This window comes from Stenella coeruleoalba, assembly GCF_951394435.1.
Source record: "Stenella coeruleoalba genome assembly, chromosome: 2".
Lineage (NCBI taxonomy): Eukaryota > Metazoa > Chordata > Mammalia > Artiodactyla > Delphinidae > Stenella > Stenella coeruleoalba.
In genome coordinates this window covers 48844168-48868465 of record NC_137147.1, presented here as the reverse complement: position 1 = coordinate 48868465, position 24298 = coordinate 48844168, and the positions used below count along the sequence as shown (strand labels likewise).

General features: G+C 42.5%; 1 protein-coding gene across 24 annotated transcripts in view; it reads right to left on the bottom strand.

Annotated features, from left to right (window-relative positions):
• Positions 1–24298, bottom strand: part of TRIM9 (tripartite motif containing 9) — a gene marked incomplete at both ends in the record, with an annotated part of 109930 nt that overhangs the window by 8464 nt on the left and 77168 nt on the right. For 9 of the 24 annotated variants that reach the window (XM_079913353.1, XM_079913354.1, XM_079913360.1 and 6 more), the window contains 4 exons: positions 12439–12577; positions 13769–13926; positions 22031–22184; positions 23304–23414. In XM_079913353.1, coding sequence (XP_079769479.1) covers positions 12439–12577; positions 13769–13926; positions 22031–22184; positions 23304–23414 — 562 coding nt within the window. Of the gene's footprint in view, positions 1–236; positions 426–12158; positions 12578–13768; positions 13927–22030; positions 22185–23303; positions 23415–24298 lie in introns of those variants that run through there. The other 15 variants (XM_079913363.1, XM_079913364.1, XM_079913376.1 and 12 more) reach the window with 6 other exon arrangements.

Below are 24298 nucleotides of genomic sequence, written 5' to 3'. Positions count from 1 at the left end.
TTCCGACACCATTATATACATTGACCACAGCTCGATGGGTTGGTCCTCACACCACACACACAAGGATGCCACAAAGCTCCCTCATCCAAATGCTCCTCATACCGGAAGCAGGCCACAGACACAGAGACTAGCTCATCCCCCTCTGCACGCACATGGACGCCAAGAACGAAACAGGTATTCAGAGATGCCTTCAAGGCACAGAGATCAAGAGGAAAGGTCAGACGAGCTCAGCTCACCCGGTGCATTGAGAGACTGTAAAGAGGAATGCAAGCTCAGCTGATGGGGTGAGGATCGGAAATCAAAGTAGGATCTCCTGGGGAAGCTGGGCTGTAGATTAAGGGTGGAGGAGAAAGGACTCATTCTACGGAGCGGCAATCTTTCCGAAGGCACTGGAAAAGGGACTGTCTGTTCTTCTGAATCTGTGTCTAAATGTAAGATCAACGCAAACTAGAGATCAGAAATCTGCCACCTGCTGGGCACAGTTTTCCCCAAGACCTGCCTTACGAATGCATTTTCACAAAGCTTCATCCACCCCGTAGTTGCCAATGTGGTTTGAGACTGGGAGGGAATTCTCGGCAGGTCGGAACCCATGACCAGAGGATACTTCAAATATCACAGACAATTGTCTTCTCTTCTCCCAATTTTTAGTGGTAGAGAAGGTATTGGAAGTTTCCGTTTAATTAAATATCTTTCGAGTTGAATTTAGAAACCTTAGAGGTAAATTTTACCCATTGATGACCAAGAGAAGATTAATACTTCACCCTCTCCAGCTCCCTTGGATGTTACTACCTGTACAACGATGGCCTCTTAAAGAGTTTCTATTTAGGAGGTGACGATTTTGACCAACTCTTTGCTGTTCCATAGTTTTCCTTTTGTCTCTTATTTTTTCCGTTTCTAAATGGACGAGGTGGTTTTTCTATACCAGCACACTCAAGACTTGCTCTTTGAATAGGAGAGGAAGATAGGGCTGAACAAGTAATCAGGGAAGGAGCCTTACCTTTGTCTCTGCATTAAGATGAGACCCTAACGATGCCCTTGAACATCTCTGGTTCTCTAACAATAAACAGACCATGGGCAGTGGTGAGGTGCATTTGTGGCAAAAACGTCTTTATTTTCAGATAGTCAGGTCTTGCATGAAGATCACTATTATCCCAGAGTAAGGACATATCAATTACTTGATTTGGTTCTAACATTTAGAGTAATTTAGAGGTAGCTCCTCTAAATTACTAAAATCATTCCTTTCTCTTTTGTTGAACAATAGGTGGTTGTATGCAGTAGGGTTATCTGGTCAGAGACAGATGTTTTACCAATAGGGGCCTTCTTAGAGCTTAGTTTGATAATAATAATTTAGGAAATACAGATGGCATGATGGTAGTATTCTATGTCCAAAACCACCAAGGAACTTGCTTCTCATTGAAAAAATAATTTTGTTTTGGTGGCCAGAGAGTGTTCCTGGGAATATTTTTCTGTTTGAGTCTGTTAGCATGTTCCTCTGTGTTGAACACAGCCTTATCCTATCCAAACGCTATTCTGCGCGTGCTCAGTGGAGCACGTGTGTGCAGAACGGGATTCTATTGGAAGAGCTCAGAGCAAGGGCATTGGTGGAGCATTTCAGCTTAATACTGCCAACCCGGTCTCATTTTCATTTCTGAACATATCAAAATTAGCTTTTCAGGCTTTAGACTTATCCTTGGGGAAAATTCTTTTCTTTTTTACTTTTTTACAGAAAAGTGTAAAGCAGATTTTCAGAGAAAAGAAATGGCTACTTATGGAGTTAAGGCTTTGTGTTCCCAATAATAATACATTCCAATTTTCTTCTACCTAAACTTCAGATGGTTCGGGTAATTTGGCATGTGTGATCATTTCCTTGTTCAGAAATGATTTACATTATAATGATCTCAGGGGGGAATTAGTCTTTTAGTTTAATGGAAAAATTTGAAAGACAATTGCACAGCACCACAAACTGATACGGGCTTCTTTTAGGGAGAGAATTTACAATTATATTTTTCTCAGTAAAACATTTTTAACAAGAATTTGCTTGGAAATGTATTTTTCACCAAGTAATAATAATTAATTCATTATCCTTAAAATACTTGTTGCCCTGAAAATTAAGGGAAAGGACACATACAGTAGAATGAATTTCAGGGTATACTGAACTCTCGAGTAATCATTTGAAAACCAGTGAAGAGACGTGTACTGCATCCAGACTCAGGGAGCATATCCAATCCCATCATACTCCCCTTTTCTATTCTCAGCACCGGGAAGAAGCACTTGGAGTTGGTGATGGTACCACTCTGCGGGACTGGGCTGAGGGCAGCTATGGTTATTCATGGGATTAATAACTTGACACTAAAATGGTTAGCTTTTCTATCCTTTTATGTAGATCCGTTATTTATTGATGACCCAATTGTCCCTGACTCCTCTCAGTCTTGAACCATGCTCTCTATTCAAGCAAGCTTATTTAATATACATGTTACCCAATCACTCCATCTCTGTCTCTGAATTTTTCCCACCTATGGCCTCCCATACCCTACCAGCTGGGCTCTTACCCCATTTTCTCTAAGAAGCTCCTAAAAAAAACTTCCTACCTTGTCATGAAAATTGTCCAAATGAACTGCAAGAGAGCACTTTCCACTTGATCCCAGCAGACTCTCTGTGCCCTTCCCCATGGGCACATGGTGCAAGTGTTGGGTCAGTTGCCTACAGGTCATCTAAGTCACTTGATATTACCTTAGGTTGCAGGAGTCTAAGAGGGAAGACACTTATCTCGATAACATCTGAGCAGCAATCACAAGCTTCCCCTTGAAGTCCCCTAGGTTGAGGATCTCATGGCCTCCGGCAGCCCCCTCCTGTTTGTAGTCATTGCTGACATGGGTCTGGATAGATCTCTTTGGGAACTCGACTCCTTAATCGTACCATTACTATCTGGGGCCGTACAGAACAGCGCGCTAGTTCTTCAAATATTTGAGAGCAGTCACCGGCCCCCTTTAAATCATCCCTTTTCTGGGATAAATAGAATCGATTTCCAACCTTTCTTCTAGGGTGTGGATTTCAAATCTTTACTCTCCTCATCGTGCCCCTCTGGACATGTTCAAAGACATGAACCAAAGACAGTAAGACAACATTGGGAACAGTGGTGCCACACCCATGTTTAGCCAAATCACACAACTAACATTGAGCCTACACATAGCTACCCAAGAGTGTATTCTGTGTTATACCCAGGATGCAGGAAGGATGTACATGCCACTTCCTTACCTCTCCTTCAAAGCACAATTACTGAGATCTGGAGAAGGCTTTTCAGCCATTAATATTCTGTCAGTCACGACAAAGAGGAATTGGGTTAGTGCTTTTTTCAGAATACATGATATGAAGCTATGTTTCAGGTCATAGCTAATAACCAGGATAACTATTATTAATTTTTCACGTATAGGTCGCTGGAGGAAGAAAAATAGCCCCTTCAAAGATCTTTAATTTTTTTGTCATGTTTCATCACATGCAGTGATCCTGTCTGCTGAAGAGCTTTGCTGAGCAAAAAGCAGTTTAGCAGGAAAGAGCAACGGGAAACAGAACGCCAACGGAATACTGGTGTGGCAGCTCCGGGCATATCAGTAACTCTGGGATGAGGACAGTGTTTATAATGGGAGTGTGACGAGACACACTTTCCCTCAACTCTGTCAGTGACCATCACTCTCCTCTTGCCTTTGCCTGGACTGCTTTCCCTTCCCACCTGGATTGGCCGGACTCTGGAGTTGGGGCCTCTGCTTGGAAGAAGTAATCAAGAATCATCAAAGCAAAGATTGGCTGGGGACCACACTTATTATTTACTGACTTTTGGGTTTGAGGCAAAAAAAGAATATTTAAGTGGTGTGCTCCTTTTTTGCCTTACTGTATATTTATTTTATTTGTTCATTAGCAGACATTGCATTAAACCTGAGCAGCTGGGAAATGGGACGCATGAAGTTGGGAGGAGAACTGACCGTATTTAGAGAAAATCTGTATCTTATACTACTAATTGGTTTTTATACTTCTGAGGGTAGAGTTTCTTGACTGATTCCAACATGTACAGTGCACTAAAGATTTCTACAGATGTGGAATATTTGGAAATGTAAAGTACAGTCTTTGAGGTATTATTTTTGGAATTCAAAGAGGAAAGGCAAACTGACAGGGATTCCATAGGCTAACCCAGCTTGTATTGTGCTCTGGTAGAATTCTTGGTTATCTTCCTGTCTGGTAGTGAACAGCTTTATAACTTAAGCAGTCCTTGGGTGCTGGTTCAACAAGATGGTTGTATTTCAGAGTACAGTAAGGCAAGATATGTCACTAAGAGCTGCACGAGCAGCGTTAAAGATGAGTTTCAGTTCAATTATAAACCAGCTGTAAAATAATTTGCTTTTGTTGGGAAGACTTGAAAAGAGACAAAGAAATGAATGAAGGGGTTGAGTGTCCTTAAATGATCTAATGAGCATCCAAAGTCACAGTTATGTCCCACTGGTACATAATTTACAGTGAAAGGTGGTATTATAATCTTTCTTAAGTGTGGCATGAACTGCAGTTGAGAAGTGAGAAACACTTCCGTTCTGAAAAGCTCCTTTTAAAAGAAGAAAGGCAACAGGCTCTTTCCACCCTTGGGACAGCTGCACACTCTGTCACCAAGTCCTCCACTCCAAGTTAGAACACCAGGGCATGATTCATAAGGAACTATCATCAGAAGAACTGAAAATTCCTATATTTCAAAGAGATACAAAAGATTCCAAAGGACCAAACTGCTCCCCAGAGTGTCAAGTGCAAAGCACATTCTCCAAAAGCGAAAACAGGGTTTGGATCCAATTCGGTCTTATGGAAAATCAGGCAATTCTCTGGGATGTCGTGCATGTTGTCAAAATTAGAAAGAGCAAAGCACCTCTTCTCTGGGCTCTGAAAGCTGTCACGATGCCTCTCACCTTGGATTTCATAAAATCTACCTGGATTTGTTCAGGTATGGTTTACCTACCTTGAGGAATTTGTCCTGGAAATGCATATCCCTCTAACTAGATACTTTTATTTGGGGTTGCAGGGACGGCTCTGGTGCTCGGAGTCATGAAAACTACAGCCGAGGCAGAGTGGACCATACGCTTTTCCTTGTGTGATCCTTTACCGGCTACTTCCTACTAGTGTTGAATTTTCAGTGTCACAGGCAACCTCTGAGACCCACTAGAACCCCTGGGGCAAGTAGGAGGCGGCTACGCCAGTCCATAGCGTTTCCTGAAATAGTAACAGCTTTCGGCCGTGATTTTGAAGAGAGAAGCCACAGAAGAAAACCAGGGGGTATTAACTGTAAAAACTTAGAGGTCATCTGCTCTAAGTTTATAGTTTTAGAGACAAAACAATCCCCCCCCCCCCCCCCCCGCCAAACAAAACCGTGAAGTCCAGAGAGATTAAGGGACACATCTAAGTCACACTGCCACCTGTGATGGGACAGGATAAGGGCCCCAGGCACATCAATTCCTGGTAGATAAAATTTGGGGGCTGACAAGGCCATTGCTCTCTTCTGTGCCTTGGAAACGTATAAAAGGTAAGGTCGATGCTATAGGCCATGGGGCACATTTCAGTGGTCTCAGGGGTGACCAAGGATTGTGTGGAGGACCTAATTATCATTCTCCACACCCTGCATTATACTGAGGATGAATCTTTCTTGTCTATATAGAGTGATTCCGTGGACTGTGGTGGTTAGGAATTGAAAGGCAAATACGTCACCCTCCCCTTTGGGATTCTGACCACACAAGGTGGGCAGGCTGAGATCAGATGAGGTTCTTTTCCCTCCACAAGGTTACATATTCTCTGGTGGGAAGTAGGGTGGGCGTGTGTCTCAGTACATTAAGGTTTAAGAGTACAGCACTTACCCTGGCCCCAAATCACTATAAAATATCTGCAAAGAGACTTTTGAACAGATGCATCTGGGGTCATTCTGGGCCTGTATTCTGCCTGCATCACTGAATATTCTCTGGGTTATTTTCTGTGATGTGTGGGACAAGAAGCTAGCACACTGGAAAGGGTGCTGTGATGCTGAGAGCCTAATGCGAAAGAAAAAGGCATTTTAATCTTTATGAATAACACTTTCTATGTCCCCTTTTAGAAAGCAGTTTCTAAGATGTGATTTCAAGAGTCCCAACCCTTTTGTTGTCATTAGATAAAACAGTCCTGGAAAGCATTGGGGAGATGGCTTTTACGGCTGTTCAAGTAAGACAATGCTTGAGAGCACTTTTGCTCAGTGCTCTGAGCACCTGTGTGCAGAGAATGCTACAATTTACAGCCTTATCTACAGCCTGATTCTCTCATGATCCCTGATTATGCTTCCCACTTTTCCTCACAGTTGAGATCTGGAGGGCTGAGAGCTTCTGTGAATAAATAACTCTGTGGTTTCAACCCAAGCAGGGCTCCCAGTCCCAGACCTCACTTGGTGGGGTCTTTCAAGGACCTCGAAGATGTGGCTCTGACATCCTTTTCCTTCCCAGGCAGTGACCCATCACTGCCAGCTGAAAGTGTCCACGTTGGAGAGAAGCTCAACCCGGGGGGTTGGGGAGCCAGAGGGAAGACATGGAAAAAGGACAGGACCCAAGGACGTGCTTGGATACTGGAAATGACAGTCATTCTCACATCTCCTTCTTAAAGCAGGAATATTGTTTTTAGAGCAAAAGTCTAACATGACTGAAAGTGTTAAAGTCCAATTTCTGCCTGGGGTTTCTGGATGAACATGTCAGGCAGCTACACAGTACTGCTTCTACAAGCTGTCTTCAGACATCTAGCAAACAGACTTAGGGTAGTTTTTCCTCTTTTCCTCTTTTTGGTTGAGTGCAAATAGCACTGTTTTAATGTCAGCATCAAAGTGTACTGTGCTGGGCTGAAAGGAGCTGAAAGGCCCAGACCTGGCACGTCATTTATCCTCTCCCAGGATAGGAGAGGGAAGGCTCCGTTTTGCCATATGTAGAGTGGAATAATAATAATAACACTTTCCTCATAGAGTGCGGTAGGCAGAACAATGGCCCGTCAAAAAATCTCCACGTCATAATCCCCGGAATCTGTGACTATGGCACCTAAAATGCCAAAAGGAACTTTGCAGATGTGACTAAGTTAAGGATCTTGAGATGGGAGATTATCCTGGACTATGCAGGTGGGCCCAAGGTAATAAATCACAAGGATGCTTATAAAAGGGAAACAGGAGGGTTAGAGTCAGAAAGAGATTGGAAGACGTTATGCTGCTGGCTTTGAAGATGGAGGAAGGGGCCGTGAGCCAAGGGATGCCGGTGGTTTCTAGAAGCTGGGAAAGAAACAGAACAGATTCTCCCCTAGAACCACCTCCAAGGAACGTAGTCCTGCTGACACCTCACTTTTAGCCCAGTGAAACCCATTTAGGATTCTGATCTCTAGAACTGTAAGGTGATAAATCTGTGTTGCTTTAAGCAGCTAAGCTTGTGGTAATTTGTTAAAGCAGCAATGGGAAAGTAATACATAGGGCAAATCTGGAATGTTGCAGCAACAGAACAGAAGGGAGGTTTAAACAATAGCAGTGGGTACAGAGGTATATAGCAGTCTTAGGGTGAAGAGAAAAGAATCCCTATTTTTAGGACCTTATAGTAAATGGATAGCTTTTATACAATTCCTCTGCTGGATTTCAGTACCCTAAAAATATTTGCCGGCTTTCAAATTGCTGTCTTTTTTCATGGAATCTTTTAATGGGCAATGAAGAAAGTTCTTGGAAGCTCTACACAAAATTACCATAGTATTTTTTGGGGGGGGGTACTTATACTGTAATTCCATAAAGCCTTCTGATATACTTAATACTCCATTATCAAGAGTTCCAGAATATATACTGACTCTTAAATGTATTAGGTGGAAATCTTTCTAAAATGCATTATAGACTTTCTGACTTTCTGAGCATATGCCACAGAACGTTCTCTTTCTCTCCCCCTTTTTTTTTTTTTTGGATTGTTCACAGTTTTTCCAGTTACCTTCCTTGCTCAGTACTGCCAACAGCCTCAATTCACTTCTATACCAAATTCCTTTCTCTTCTAATGTGAGGTTTCCGGTCTGCTGTGATCTTTGCAAATGGGTCAATGAGCTCAGCGGAATTGTGCACAAAAAGAGGGAGAGCCGAGTGACACCAAGGGCTCTGCCGTGAGAACAACGTAGGAGCTTCTGTGCCTGAACTCTGTCCTTCCTTTTCCTACCAATCACAGGTCATTGTTGCTTCCATCTTGACTGTAAGATGACTGCCTACACTGTAGGGTGGAAATCTTAGTTCTCGAGGGGTAAGGTGGTACCACAGTTTTAGGCACTCTGAGCCAGGTGCCATGGAGTTCAGGGAAGGAGGAAGAGTAAAGCCCATAGTCACTGGGCAGGGCCATGCTGTATGCATCGCTGTGAGCGTCAAATCGGCTCGCTCAATTAATGTTTGTGAGTGAATGAGGCCTCCTTTGCAAAGTCAGCTCAAGGCATAATTTGACGTTTTTACCTTACCTACAGTTATTCCCTCTGTTAGGATTTCTCTCTCTCCCTTCTCTGAGAAGTCTCTCCTTCCCTTTAGATCATGTTCATTTTCCCTGTAGTGTGTTGTATGTCATGTAGCTATTAGATGTAAGACAATCAGAATATTATGTCTATGAAAATACGAATTAAAAAACCCTCTGTTAGAAACATTTTTACTTTTAGAAGAGGCTGCTTGTTAGTCGAAATTAAACTCTAAATAGTAGAATTAAGGTGATATTAAAAATGGAACGGCTCATACATTTCTGGTGTAAAATCTATCCGGAAAGCAATTTGCAAACATAGATCAAGGGCTTAAAAACGTTCATACTCTTTAGTCTAGTGATTCTACTTCTAAGAATGTGTCCAGTGAAATGATCTTTTTCACAAAGATTTGGATTAAAGAGTATTTTTTGCACAGAAGGTGCAACCCTCTGTGTTCTAATTCCCCTGAAGGATTGGTGAGCTGCAGCTCCTCCTGTGCTGAGAAGGCTGTGTGAAGCAGTTGCCTGGCTCTGAGAGCTGAGGGAAGTCAGAGAAAGACCTTTCTCCAGCCAGATAATAGTCTCAGTGAATTATCTGAGCACCAGGAATATTATCTTTGGTCTATCTTATTTTTTCTCCAGATTTGAAAAGAAGAAAAAAAAAAGTAGTCTGTTTAGGTAGGTAGAAGGAAAATAGAGAAAAATGAACAAAAATTTTTCCGTCCTATTCTCACCCATGTCTATTTTTCTTTGGGGGTGGGGGTCAGGAGGATAGTCTCCCAGACACAGAATGAGCCCTAGAACTCTATGTATTAACAAGGCCTTGTCACATAATATTTTAAACAAATACTCTTGTAGCTGGTTTCAGAGACCGTGACACAGCCATCACAGCTATTAAATGAATTACTTTAAAGATATATACAACCAGGTTGTGGGCCTTATTTTAAAATTTCATTAAAATTATTCATTGCTTACAGTTCAGTTTCTTCTTAAGTCAGGGTAATTTGGTTGAGATCTGCAACTGGCCTTATTCTCATGGCTGTGTTAGGTACATTCCCAAGAACTTTGCTTTCAGGGAACTAAGCAAACTTGAACTCATATACTAATTTGTTTTCCTTTCCTTTTCTCTTTTGATAACACATTCTTTATAATTCCATTGCATTAAATTATTTTTCATTGTCTTCCTGACTGATTCCCTTATATAAATTATGTCTTCCTTACGGTCCCTTTTCCTTCTCTCACAGTGTTTATCGTAATTTGTAAGTATGCAATATTTACATGTCTATTTCTTTAAGGCCTGCCTCTCTTCCTAGACTGTGAGCTCCGTGACAGCTGGGGTGACCTCTGCTCAACACTCTATACCCATATCAGACACTTATCAAATACTGCCCAACAAATAGACAAACAAATTTGCTTTTGAAAAAAAAGGTCAGAATTCACAACAATGTGGACATTTGATCTCCCCTGCATAAAGTTACCTTTAGGTCAGCAGAAGGTTCTCTAATAGTTCAGAGAGTATAAGTGATAGGTGATTTAAACCTTGGACTAAATGCATGTAAATACGAGTTAGACTTGCTAACACATACGAGATCGTACCCTTCTGTGATACAGACTTTTTATTTTGAACCTTGGAAAGGGGTCAACTCTTGCTAAAAAGAACATAAAAGATTTTATTAAAGTAGAAAGCAAACCAACCATCCCATCACCCACAACAGTAGCAAAGAAAAAAAATCTCCAAAGCAAATCTTTCCAGGAATGGTAAGAAATAAGATTAATAAAGTATAAGTTCAGTTAACTTATTAAAACTCTTGTTAATGGCATTTTTCTCATTGCTTTCTAAAAAACAAAAAAAAGAGGTATAATTCTTTAGTTCTACAGGCTTTCTCAATTGTTACAGATCGATCAAATCTGTTTTTTCCTAATAAGCTATTCGTTATATTTTTTCTTGCTTTCTAAATCTTGTCTCACTGTTGGAATGAATTAGAATGAGGGAGAAACAAATAGAACAAACCAAAGTTATGGAGAAAGTATGTGTGTGAACTTTATTTCATCATGAGAAAATCACTTCTGTGCAGTAACAGAGAATACTGATATCTACACGATGATAGGGTTTTCTTTGTATTTAGATACATACCTTATATTTGTACACAATATATAAAATTCATGGAGGAAATTAATTTCTACAGTACAGTTTCTTTGTTGGAAGAGGACTTGTTCCGTTAGTTTCTTTTAGAAAATGACCCCCAGTTCTGTGACTGTGGTACCAAGGATCGCAGTTCCAATCCTGTAATTTATTAGACACCATAATCTTATGAACATTAATCGAAACTTAGAAACTACATCCTCCTGCAGGATGAAAAGAGAGACATAAGTGCTCAGGCTGCTATGCTAATAACTGATTTTAGCAGAATAGTATGATTTCCATGATGCATTATGAATAGAAATAGTTTTCCCATAGGTCTGGTGACACAGATTAACAACGCTGCTGCAGATTGTCACCCTGCTCTGATAGCATGCACTTCACTCTTCAATCAAACCGCTTTGTACACACATGGGAAACAAGGCCATCCCCATCAAGGGCCTTCTGCATTGCACCTAGGAACACTTCTGGAGGACTTTAGCATCTAGCATGGTGCTTTGGGAAAAGAGGCAATTGCTCTCAGCTGACAGGTCTCTTCCCAGAGAGAAGTTGCTAAAATGATCATCCCAGGGGAGGCTCGGCCGCCACATCCCTATAACCCAAAGCGGGATAGGTATGTGGGCATTTCCCCTTCACCAGATCCTTCTCTTTGAGTAGCATCATTCAGACTTACAAGTGCTCCCCAAGTGTGGTTTTCACAACTAGGGGCCTTTCAACCTTGCTGTGGGATTTGAAGTTGTGCTTATTTTTAACCATGTGAACCATTTTAGGGGTGACTGGCACATGCTGAGGTTTGTGGGAAGCGGAGCACAGTTCTTTTTGCTAACATTTTGAATGTGAGCAAAATCAACATAATCAGTTCTGCAGAGGGAAGTTACGGAGAATGCCATGGGATGGGGGTGGCTTCTATGATTAAAGTGACACCCAGAAGGTCTGAAAATGCTTTGGCACCGACCACAAATACCTCGTCATAAGTTTCATTTCATGTGTTGCAATTGCTTTTAGAGTGAAAATGTTAACAGCCTCAGAGGTTATACCTGGCCATCAAATGCAAGCCCCTCTCCTGACATGGATGGCTTGCCTTTGATGGCCAAAATATTTACAGTATAGCCAAGAAGCGAAAGTTGTCTGGAGATGGACCTTGTGCGGAGGCCCCGGGCAGCCTAACCAAGCCTAGAGGGACTGGCAAAGGTGAAAATGGCGAGGTAACGCAGAGGCGCTGGCCTCTTCCTGGCTGGTGCCCACGGGGAGCCTCGGTCCCAGCGTGTGAAACGGAACTTGCTGGTTAAGCCAGGAGTGGCCGACAGGCCCTCTCGGAAAGGCTCCTGCGCCCCACACCCCTTGGAAACACGTTCAGTCAGATAAATCCGCAGCTGGAAAGGACCTCAGCCCCGCCCTCAGACACAAGCCAGTGCTACAAAGCAATTGAGAATCGTCTGGGCAAAACTGGCCAGTGGTGTGTATCGTGGAGAATGGGAGCCTGCCCTAGAGCCTACATACATCTGTCTCACACACCGCGGCACATTGAGGCCTTCACTTTTCAGCTTCTTCCGCTGCAGCTTATTTAGAGCGTTATCAAAGGAAGCCGCCGGCCAAGGCCATTGGAACTGCCGCTGTGGACTCTTTGGTTTGATCACGTCCACATACCATGGGCTCGCTAAAGGCAGGAGAGAAACAGCGGCTCTGTGCCAGAATGCAGGGCAAGTCATGGAAACACTTGCGAATGTGGGCAGTGGTGGGGTTACCTCCGGGCTTGCCAGCCATTCTAGATGCCTCGCAGTTCTCGCTCTGAGGGATACTGCTGAAGGGCCTTACCCTCGGACGTCTGGAGGACCAGGGTCTTGCTGTACTGGCTGACTCCTGTTTTGTTGAAGGCCTTGATGCGAGCATTGTATGTGCTGTTGAAGTGAAGACCGTCCACGGTGCACATGGTCTCCTTTCCAACATACACTTCCTGAGGGGCAGAAAAGAACAGGCCACCATTTAACTCCAACCCTTGCCCGGGGCTGGTCAGGAGGCAATGTTGCAGGGTGGACAGGAGCAGGTGCTTTGGGGTCTGCCTGATCTGAGCTCATCCTGTGAGCTACTGGGCACTGAACTGACCTCTTTTAGCCTCAGTTTCCTTCTCTGTAAAATGGGGACAAAAATACCTACCTTATGAGGCTGGTGTGAGGATTATATGAGGTCATACGTGCAAACTGACTAGCGTAGTGCCTTGTGTTTAGCATGGGTCTGGCAGCTTACGGAATGCTAGTTATTAGCAGATAGGGCTTAAAAGATGAAAACTGGGTACTTACAGTTAGCATTATGCTTATTATTATTATTGGCATTTATTCAGTATATTATACCTACTGAGCTCTTTATTCATCAGTATGATTTGTAAAAAACAGGTTTGAAAACATGCAGTGGTCTCTATGCTATGTTTATAACCCACTGATAACTTCAGAAACTGTCACAAAGCATAGGAGTTTTGAAGTTTAGGAAGGGAAATCATGAGTATTCAGATTTTCACCACAGTACAGAAGGAAGAGGGAGGAAACGGGGAAGGGAGGAAGAATGACATTTCAAAAGCTTAAAATAAATCCTAGCATAATGCATCCTTAGCATAGGTTAGGCAGATGCCTCTCTCTTTAGCTGTACACGTTGCAACATTATGCTGATGTAATGAGTAAAAATAATTCGCATCAAAAGCACAGCCTTAAAATGACAACTTGTCAGTGGGATACTCAGTAGACCGGGGTCTGAGATCGCAGTATGCTAAGAATTTTATATGAATTATCTAAGTGGCTCTTAACAACAGTGCACGAGGTACATATTATTGTCATCCCCTTTTTACAAATGAGGACCTGAAGGCTCAGAGAGCTGGGAAATGGGCACAGTCCCAGAGCCAAGTGGGGGAGTTGGGACTTGAATGCAGGCAATCTGACACCAGAGCTGGCAGTACTGCACGTATCAATATTTTCTCTTCAGAAGAGTGGAGCAGTTTCTATTCAGGGACTCCTTTGTCCTTCTTTGATGGGACAGGGAGAAAGCAGGCCTCAGATGAAGAGCAGGCAGGCCCTGCCGGGATGGGTCGGAGACTCCCTAGTGGGTCCTCCGAGGTCGTCACCGGTTTTGGCTGACAAGCCGTAGGTTCTCCACTTACCCGGAACTGACCACCATTGCCGTCATCCAGCTCCAGAATGTATCCTTCGGCGGGCACCGTGGACAGGGGCGGCTGTTTCCAGGACAGCGTAGCGCTGTTGTTGTGGGTGCAGCACTCCTCCAGCTGTAGGATGGGAGTCGCTGGGACTGGAGAGGAAGCTAAACAGAAATTAGTGTAACACTGGCTTCTGTCGAGCTGCCAACATTTTCAGTATCTAGGAATGAGAAGCACGCCCTTCCTTAGGCCAAGTGGCTGGGCTAAGCAGCTAGCCTGGGGTGTATGGAGGTGGGGGGCGCCTGAACAGGATCCCTCCTAGAGTCTCCAGGAGTGGCCGTGGTTTCTGGTCTACTGCGCTGCCTTTTCCCAGCTCATGGTGGTACTTCCTACCTTACCTGGCGGGGAGACAATGGCTCTGTTCTCACCCCCTTGAGCACCGAAGACATCACCCCTAAGAGAAGTGTTTCACGTAGGAAATGGATGTCCCGTCCAGCCCACTGAAGCCTGTTTCACCCCCATAACATGGCTGATGAATTTATCATAGAGTTTATTCTGAGCCTTAAACCACATTTAATAAAATGGGAACTGCCTATGCTGAGAAATAGCTCTGAAACCACTATATTTCTAAGGTTCCATCATTTTTTATTAGTGATTCCACTCAAGGTTTTGTGCACATAAGAAGCTATAGCTCTGGATTTTTGAAAATTTGGTACCAAGTGATACAAACAGTGATTTCTCAGTTTTGAAACTTCTGAGGAATTTGACACCATTCTTTCAAAGCAGCTATACCTTGAAAATGGCACTAGCTCAAGTCTGTTCTTTCTGTAGGTGTAGAGCAGTCAACTGTGAACCTAGAGAGGAGTATGGGAACAGATGGGGCCTGGCAGGGAAGGTCAGAGTGTCCTTGTGACCTTGTGAGAATCTGTCACAGTGTTACTAGTCACAATACCACCCCCCCCCCCATTTTGTGCTGAGTCTTGTATTACTTAAAACTGCAGATTAGTTGAGCCTTCAGACATACAGACATAGAAATGTCAGCGAATGAATAATCCTAGCTCCTAACATATGAACTCAATTTATGTATCTGGGAGCAGTGTTTTTACTAACTGCTTAAAATTATTTTTCAGCACCAGAACATGAATTTATTTTTGTAGGACTTTAACACAGGAGAGAATGGTGTGGACCACGTCCAGGGACATTCAGGTGAACAAATGTTAACTGTGGAACACCTGGTATGCTGTACCAAAACTGGACTTGGAGTGTCATGCACTGAATTAAATCTCCTTGCCAGTCACCCTGACTAAGATGGTTAATTTAACAGCAGTTTAGAAAACAGGTTCTATGGTGGATTACCTAACAAAAGCAGTGACTGTAAGTGACTATAAGTGATATGAAGGTGAAGCAGGTCTATTATCTTATAATTAAGAAGGCTGGTACATGACAAGAAAACCATGCCTGAGTTACCAGATCAAACATAATTAAATCAAAATTACCACCAGGTAATTGGAGGTCATCAGTTTAGGAAGGGAAATAACGTTTCAAGTTTCAATTGCACAGGGTTCAGGTGGGATCTTATCAGGGAACAATGGCTCTGCAGCCTCAGAGGAAATCTGGAATTGGAGGAAAGGAAATAAATGCACTGCCTTGTTCAATACATAGACTACAGGACTGGCTGGGAAGAGGAGACAGAAGACAGAACTGCTTCGAATGATTCTAATGACCATCTACATGTAACAGGTATCATCTAGGAGTTGTAATTGGAGGTTAACTTAAGGTCGTTATTCCAGTTAGGAACTTACTTTGTCATTTAAATTTTTTTCCGTATAAACAGAATACATCTTAACATATCAACAGTGGAGTAAAATCTGACAAGTTTAAGCAAACCATTCTTCAAAGGGCTTCTAGAGACATGGAACGATTCTCCCTGGGGACATTTGCTCTTAGCTGTGCCTAATGGTTACAGCCTTCCATAAAACAACAATTTCTTGGACTCTATTTCATTATGTGCCCTATCAGTCTTCATTTTCCCTTTGTTCATGTTTCAGGCAAGTTTACATTTCATCCATTTTAAAATCAAAGAATAAGATCACAAGATGTTTTCAATTTGAATCATACAAATACTTGCAATGTCTCTGATAAGAAACCTCAAATTTCCCATATAGACATAGGTATAATTAAAAGATTAATTGAAATACATGGTGTCATATATAATTAAAGCATGTGAACTTCATTCATAAGTCCTCAGTGGATACACTTTAAAAGGCCAAGAAGAGAGAAAAAAGTCTAACCAGTCACTAATCTTCAGATCTTAACAGTGTCCCAAATTTAAACAAACAAGCAAAGAAAGAAAGCAAAGTGAGAGACAGAGAGAGAGAGAGAAAGGAAGAGAGAGAAGGAAGGAACCCAGAAACATTTGCATGTATCTAAATCTATTTCTCAATGTGCTGAGAATTATTTTTTCTTTTTCCTTATTTACCCCAAAGTGATGTTGCATATAAAAGGAAATGGGACATAATTACAGCCTCATTAGCAAAGACTAAGGGTGGCATTTCAGAACAACGGATTTTATACTGGGTGTTATATTATTATTACCCTTTTTCACTTTATTAGGTATAAAATAAATGACCTACAAGAATATAAAGTATTTTCAAATTGATTTATCTCTTGTGTTTTGGAAATGGACAGCATTACAGTTCCTGGGCTGAACTCTGAGAGAGAAGGTTTTATTTTATTGAAATTCCTATAGTTGGAGCTACAATAACTATCTTAACTCCTTCATGATCATTCCTGGACATCTTTATTTTTCCTAAAGAACTAGTTTCCCCTGACCTGATCAGAATTCTAGTACTCAGCATCCTTTTAGCCTGTAAAATCAAGCTTCAGGCTAAAAATTCTCTTTGACACAGGAGGGTAGGTGTTCTTATTGACTTCCCTGGGGTCTGGTGGAGCCTCATCTCAAAATTAAATTCTGCCACAGTGGCTTGTTATACCAAGGTTTTCAAATGTCTTACCTTTTTTTTTTTTTTTTTTTTTTTTTGCAGTACGCGGGCCTCTCACTGTTGTGGCCTACTCCCGCTGCAGAGCACAGGCTCCGGACGCGCAGGCTCAGCGGCCATGGCTCTCGGGCCCAGCCGCTCCGCGGCATGTGGGATCCTCCCAGACCGGGGCACGAACCCGTGTCCCCTGCATCGGCAGGCGGACTCTCAACCACTGCACCACCAGGGAAGCCCTTAAATGTCTTACCTTTTAAAGGCCATTCTAGTTCAAATTATTTCTCACGTTTTTCACATTTGTTTACTTTTCCCTCTTCCCAGTACTTTTCAGATTGAGAGCGCTCACAACCATCCAGAATTCCTCTGTGAGGTTTCACAGGAGTGTGGTGAGGACAATGGGAGAAAAGAGATCCCGTGCTGTGGAAACACTGCTGAGGGCCAGACTGTGGGCAGAGGCTTACATGTGTTCACTCATTTAATTTTCAGCACGACCCCACAAGGTAGGTACTGTTATTATCCCTATTTTAGAGAAAGAAACTGAAACACAGAAAGAGTTCACCACTAGTCAGTGGCAGAGCTGGGTTTTGATGCCCAGCTGGTTGGTTCCAGGGGCTGGATGTTTTTATTGCCTGTCCAGTCTGGGGTTCAGTAATAGTGAATGAGACGGAAAGTGTAGGCCTAATTCCAAGAGAATGAAACATTTTTGGTTCCTATAATGTGAACAATAAAGCTTCTCAAGAATTGCTGGTATAGATTAAAGAAACATTTCACCTTAAGAGCTATGGTGGTTGGGAAAGCAATTTTACTCCGTCATGTTCTCTGAAGGTTCCTTTGTAGACTGTCTTTCCTTTTTATGGTGGTTGAATAATACAAATGGCATCTGAGGAAAGTTTAGACTTTAGAGGAAGGACAGGCTGTTTCTGGAAAGCTATCACTAGTACTTTGCTAAGGATAAATGTGAACACGGGCTTTGAGGACACAAATTCCAGGCCCTCAGACCATGAACAGCTTCCACACAAGTCCGCACGCGTGCTCATTCCCATCACTGCCAAAGCTCTGTGCATTCGTTCTCCATGATTTATAGCAGGGTCTGTTCAGATCATACTGTCCTTGCCCATGACCTTGGTGCATACTCAGGGCTTTTAACATTCAACACTAGTTAATGAAGATAAATGTGTCCTTATGTGAGTAGAGGCACTCAAGGGATTAACAGCCATTGGTTTATGTGCTAAAAACGCTTGATAGACCATTAGGTCAATGTTTCATCCTGGGCTGGAATGAACACACTGGTGTTTCATTTCAGCACTGACTCATGAACCTTGGACCACTTTGTGTACTTAGGCAATTCTGGGGTAATATTTTTCTGGGAGAGGGTAGGTGTCTGAAATCTATTCTGAGCCAAGCAGCAGAGCCCTTGATAGACTAGGAAAAAAAACATTAAAATTTCCTTCCCATGACCTGGTAAGCGTTGAAAATAGCAATTTAGAATTAAGGAAAAACGTGTTCATTACTCCATAATAAAAACAGAAAACAAAGTTTAATCAGTTGTTTTCTACAAAAGAAAAGCCTGAGAGATCAAGCACAACTCCCATAGTCTGGAAAGAGGGTAAGATGATTTTCTAATCAAAATGCAACTGGAAAACATGCCATCACAATTTAGGAATATTTGAACAAAGAGGGTACCAGCATTCTCTACTCAAATCTCAATTGCTTGAGGCTGATATGGAATCAGAAAGAGCAGATCAGTTAAATCCTTAACTAATAAGAGAATAATTTTAGGCAATGCATTTTAGCTGAGTAGCAGCTGGCCTAAGTGGAAATATTTAAAAACCAACCACAGACCTATCTTCTTTGATATTAAAAAAAGAAAGGCAGGCTTCCCTGGTGGCACAGCGGTTGAGAGTCCGCCTGCTGATGCAGGGGACGCGGGTTTGTGCCCTGGTCCGGGAAGATCCCACATGCTGCGGAGCGGCTGGGCCCGTGAGCCATGGCCGCTGAGCCTGCGCGTCCGGAGCCTGTGCTCTGCAACGGGAGAGGCCACAACAGTGAGAGGCCCGCGTACCGTTAAAAAAAAAAAAAAAAAAAAGTCACCTGAGATGAAATTTCAAAACCAGAGAGATGCTCAGATTTTGAGTCAGGCATTAAACAGATATTCTAGCTGTAAGTTTGAATCATAGCTTTAAATACATATTTCTAGTAACTTTGAAAATATTTTAAAGTTTCTGCTAATCCACTTCGCACAATTAGATATCATATATTGAAATTAAAGTATTGTTAGTCTCACAATGGTCAGATTAACACCATTCCAAATGCTACTTAAATTTGGCCATTTGTACATGGATATTGGGGTGTAATTTCTTGAGATATTTTTACTGACAAGCTGTGAAAGCACAGTTTATTAAACTGACTATGAATACCCTAAGAAAATAAAAAGACCAACACTACACAAGGCAAGGTTGTGTATATACTAACAGATATCAAAGGGGCCAGTAGGAGAAGTCCTAACTACCGTCAATCAAGTTCTACTGTGTCATACCTTTTGGCTTTTTCTTTCCATTGAAAGCATGACAGATAAAAATTATTCAGATTCTAAAGAGGACTGGGCTCTCACTGAATTAATTAAACTTAATGAGCACAAAGCAAAGCTTATAAATGAACTCTGCAGAGGGATACTTAACAGAAGTAAATTAAATTAACATGAAGTGTTGAAAAGGAAAATGGAATAATCCACTCTCATACCAAATGACCTGCTATATTAAATTCATAAATAACTGTTCTGGATAATTTTGTGTTCCAGGTGAATTTTTGCTGCGAGAGCTCTCTGCGTTTTGGCCTTTAGTGTGTGTGACATTCTCTCCTGTGTGTACAGTCGTGTCCACACTTAACTCCTGTGTGCAGCCCTAAATGGCCAAGTGAGAATGCTTTAGGAATGTGGTCTGTGATGCACGACACGTGAACCTGCAGTTCCCACATCAGATGAAGGGCCAGTTCACTCCAGTACAATAGTTACCATCGTGCCAGCTGGCCTGGAGTCCACCATGGCAGATGGACATGACTCAGGACGGATGCGGGAGGAGAGGGCTCTCCAGCTGATTAAACCATCTGAAAGCCCTGAGGCGTCTATCCTCTACCAGCCCCTCCTCCTGCCCCATCACCAAGGCTAATTGGATTGGCTCTTTTTTTTTTTTTCTCTTCCACCAAAAGCCCTTACATTGCCCTTTTGGGACACATTTTCTCCTCTGAGCTACTTATGACATAACCTTTCAATGATTCTACCTCCTTGAAGGAACTGGGCAAAGAGAGAGGCTGATCAAGAGGGCTTTACCTCAGGCTCTCTATACTACTTGGATGGTGACACATCACAGGCTACTGTGTAGGTTAAAGAAAAAAAATTTTAAAGCTTGAAAGCACTGCTGCAACAAAAAGTTAAATTTCTTAAGTTTAAGAGAAGACTTCAGTTATTCCTTGAAGAAGCCACTTAGTAAGGCATTAACTTTACAGCACAAACCAGAAGTTGTAGGTGTGGGTTCTGGAAACATGCTCCCCGCGTTTGAATCCCGGCCCTGCCACTTGCTAGCTGGGTGAGCTCAGGCAAGTAACCCAGTCTTCCTGTGCCTCAGTTTTCTCAGCTGCCTACTAGGATTGTGCGAATAAAATGAGTTAATCCATGGAAAGCAATTAGGAGTGTGTCTGGTTTGGTAGGCAGTCAGTAAATGCTAACTATTTTTGTTACTACAATGAGGCATTTTTATTTATCATCTATACACTACTTACTTCGAAAATTAAGGCATTATCCCAAAGCAATACAGATGAAACAAAAAGATGAGAAAACTGAAAATAAAAGAGGGTCAAAATCCATTAAAAAAATGAGGGAAGTACATGTACCAGGGACAGGGATGAGTGTAACTGCATGATGTAGTCTGCAGCCCTAACACTCGCTGGGTTATATGGCTCTCTCTGTCTAATAAAAGGACGCATGCAGGTTTTTCTTAAGAAACAAAAATGTTAAAGCACTGAATTCTAAGTTATTTATTACACGGATGCTTAAATTGGGAGAAGCAAAGAGCAAATCAATTTCTTCAGTTTTAAAAAAAGATCCGAAAATGACAAAGTTAGAGGGATAGAGGATAGATAGTGGTTGCCAGGGATTGGGGATGGGGGAGGGGAGGCGTGTGGGTGTAACTAAAAGAGGCAGCAGGAGGGAAATCTTTGTGGTGATGGAAGAGTTCTGTATCTCGATTGCAGAGGCGGTTATACATGTGACCTGATGGCACAGAACTACACACACACACTGTACCAATGTCAATTTCCTGGTTTTGATATTATGTGATAGTTAAACGCTAGATATAACCACTGATGGAAACTGGCTGAAGGGTACAGGGGACCTCTCCTTAATATTGCTGCAACTTCCTGTGAATGTATAATTATTTCACAATAAGAAGTTTTAAAAAAATCAGAAATATTTTTCAAATGGGCTATTACTTACACTGCCATAAAAATATCATTGCATGTTTGGTTTGAGTTTTTAGCTTTTTTTCAAAGAGTTATTTTCCTTAAGATAATTTTAAGTACTTGTACTTCCCCTCAGCCACCCCAAATCTCAAACAGATCTTGCCATATCCCCTAATTGCATGGACCAAAATGTTTAAAAAGTTAAAATTTATTTCATATTTTCATTTTCCTTCTGTGTCCAGGGTCTCATTTTCCTGACCACTATAGGCAGGCTGAGTGATCCTCTCAAATTCCCGCTAATCTACACTCAATTGTATGCCACTATCTCTACTCCTGTGGAAGCAGTCTCAATTCTAACTCCCTTGATTTATATCAATATATCTGGGTTACTATCTGTAACAAGATTTTATGTACAGCTCTCTCTCTTTCTTCCTCTTTTTATGTCAGCTATTCTCTAATGCTGAGCACGTGAAATCTCTAAGATTCTCAAAGACGCAAGCATTGAGTTGATCTGGATTTATCTGACTTTCTGAGAGGCAGGTCACCCAGCTAAAAGGGTACATTTCTATTACATGATAAGAGAGGAGCCACTCCAGATTTTTGTAACATTAACCAGAGGGAGGTGTGTGTGTGTGTGTGTGTGTGTGTGTGTGTGTGTGTGTGTGTGTGTGTGGACTTTCCCACCTCTCAGCTGATTTATAAACCTGGAGGCTACCTTTTGTTTGCTGCAATCTGGCAAGCCGCCTTTATCCTGCTTCCAGCACCAGGATCCACTTGGGGTACTGCTATGACTGGGCAGGGGGGTGGCACAGGCACTCACTTTTCATCTGCACAAAGTCGAGCTGGTGGATAGACTGCAGCAGAGGGCTGTTGTCCAGACTCAAGTCGAAGTCCGTGGTCATCCTGGGAGTGAGCGTGCCTTTCCCCCACTGATCCTCAGTCAGGTGCACTCTCCTTATGAGGGCGTCAGAAATCTATCACAACAAAGACCACAGCCTAAGAAATACATCCCCACAATGGACACAGAGCTCTTCGGCTCTCCCAGAGCAGCCCACCGAGTGCCTTGGGACTCACACCCTTCCTGTCTCTGTGCAGGCAGCAAGGAGCCTTTTATGACGAGGGTGACCCGTGATTTATCATGAGAATCTGAACACTTTTGGGAGTCAGAGGGAGGCACTCTATATAATTAGCTGCTGTTAACTGCTCTAATATATGATCTGGATACATGATCATGCTGTTTATGACTTATCAACTAAAAGCCAACAACATTAAATAATGATATGTTAGCAATTAGTTAAATCTACTAGAACCAATGGCCCTAAGTTTCTGATATGAGCTGTGGGTATCCTGTCAAGACTTAGAAATTAGTTTTATTAAATAGTTCAGAGAGGTTGCATATGCTAACCTGTAATATAGAATTTCCTACACTTTAAGCACATCATCTTCATGTATGACTTTATTCTTTGGTAGAGAACTATTTTGTTTCTTATATTTAGGTCCCCTCTGTTGTTCTTGGCCAGTTTGGTAGAATGTCAGTTGGAAGGAATCTACACGTTCCTTAATAAAAGGTCCCTTAATCACTGGGATCAAAAGTTAAGTAAAATTTAGTTGACATCATAACATGTCACTAAAACAACTCTGAAGAAATCATGAGACATCCAAGGAATGAAAAAACTTCAACTTATTTGCGAAATCACTGACTTACTGGCCAGAAGGTGTCAAAAAAGGTAGAAACCTTGTATAATTACATCTCTAGCTGACAAAACTGTCCAGGATATTAGTAAAGGGACCCAATTCTTAAGCAAGGCAATAACTCTGTTTTGGAGGAACTTAGAGGGAATTATGTTTTCATGATCAAACAAAAACAAATTTAAAAGCCCATGCACTTCTCAATCTTGTAGCACGTGGTGGCAGAGACTTCTGAGAAGCCAGTGAAGTTCTGCAGGCACCCATGTCCGCACGGCCACACAAAGGTGGGTTCTGATGTGCAGGGGCCCATGCCCAGCCAGGGCCGTTGGGAGTCTGGCCTTGGCGTCGTAGACTCAGTTTCGTGGGGCATTGAGAATCTGAAGCAGAAGCTAGTTGACACTTACCTGCAAAAAGCCACTAGGATCATTTTCCTTAATCACCTCCAGGCAGTACTCCATGAGACCCGTGGTCTGGCGCAACTTCACTGTGCAGTGAGAGATCTGATCTCGAACCACCTAGGATTGATGAGACAACAGAATGGTCCAAAATGGCAGAGGGTAGAAAAGAAAGCAAACTGGGACTTTGGAAAGCTTCTTTCAACCAGAATCCAAGAGCATCATGGAATGGAACTAAATTTATGAGAGTATTTGTGGCGTGGCAATGTCTGCTGTGGACAATGGCTCTGGAAGACTGATTAGATAATGGCTCTTATGGGGAGGGGCTTATAACAACCGGACCCATCAGAAAGGCACGCAGATGTTGGACCTCTGGGAAGCGGGTTACCTTGGTGCCTCAAGGGACATCTTCCACAGGTCCCCCTCACTCCCCTCTTCCGGGAGCTGCTCTAAGTGGGAGGTCATGGAGAGCCTGTCAAGGAGCTGAGTAACCTGAGGTGCAGCTGCAGCTTCTGCTCTGGGACAGAAGCCCTCTACCCGTCCCTTCTAAAGAGCAGACATCATCTGAACACAGATCCTCTCTTGTTCCAATTCTCTTTCCCCTGGGTGGGTGGTAGAGTAGGGCTAGAGGTGGAACTTGCTGAAAGACAATGAGCTAATGACAGCAAGTATGCCAGAGAAAGATGGATACAGAATCAAGTTATAATCCACTTAGCAACACTCACTGCTTCACTTTGGAAAGCAGTTTCAAAGGCAATTTGCCGAGAGATGAGTCTACCTTAACCTAGAGAGGCATCTCTCTGAACATGCAGTTTTTCTCTCCAGGAAGTTGTCTTTGCCCAGTGTCAAGGGCATGGCAGTCCTTGAAAAGTTTCCTTCTTTAGAAACGTTCATCTTCTGTGTCCTCTGCTCAGTGACCCAAATCCTGAAGCAGTTTTTGAAGCATAGAGCTGAACAAGGGTTTTCTAGGAACCTCAATTACTCATCCTCTATATTTATACTAT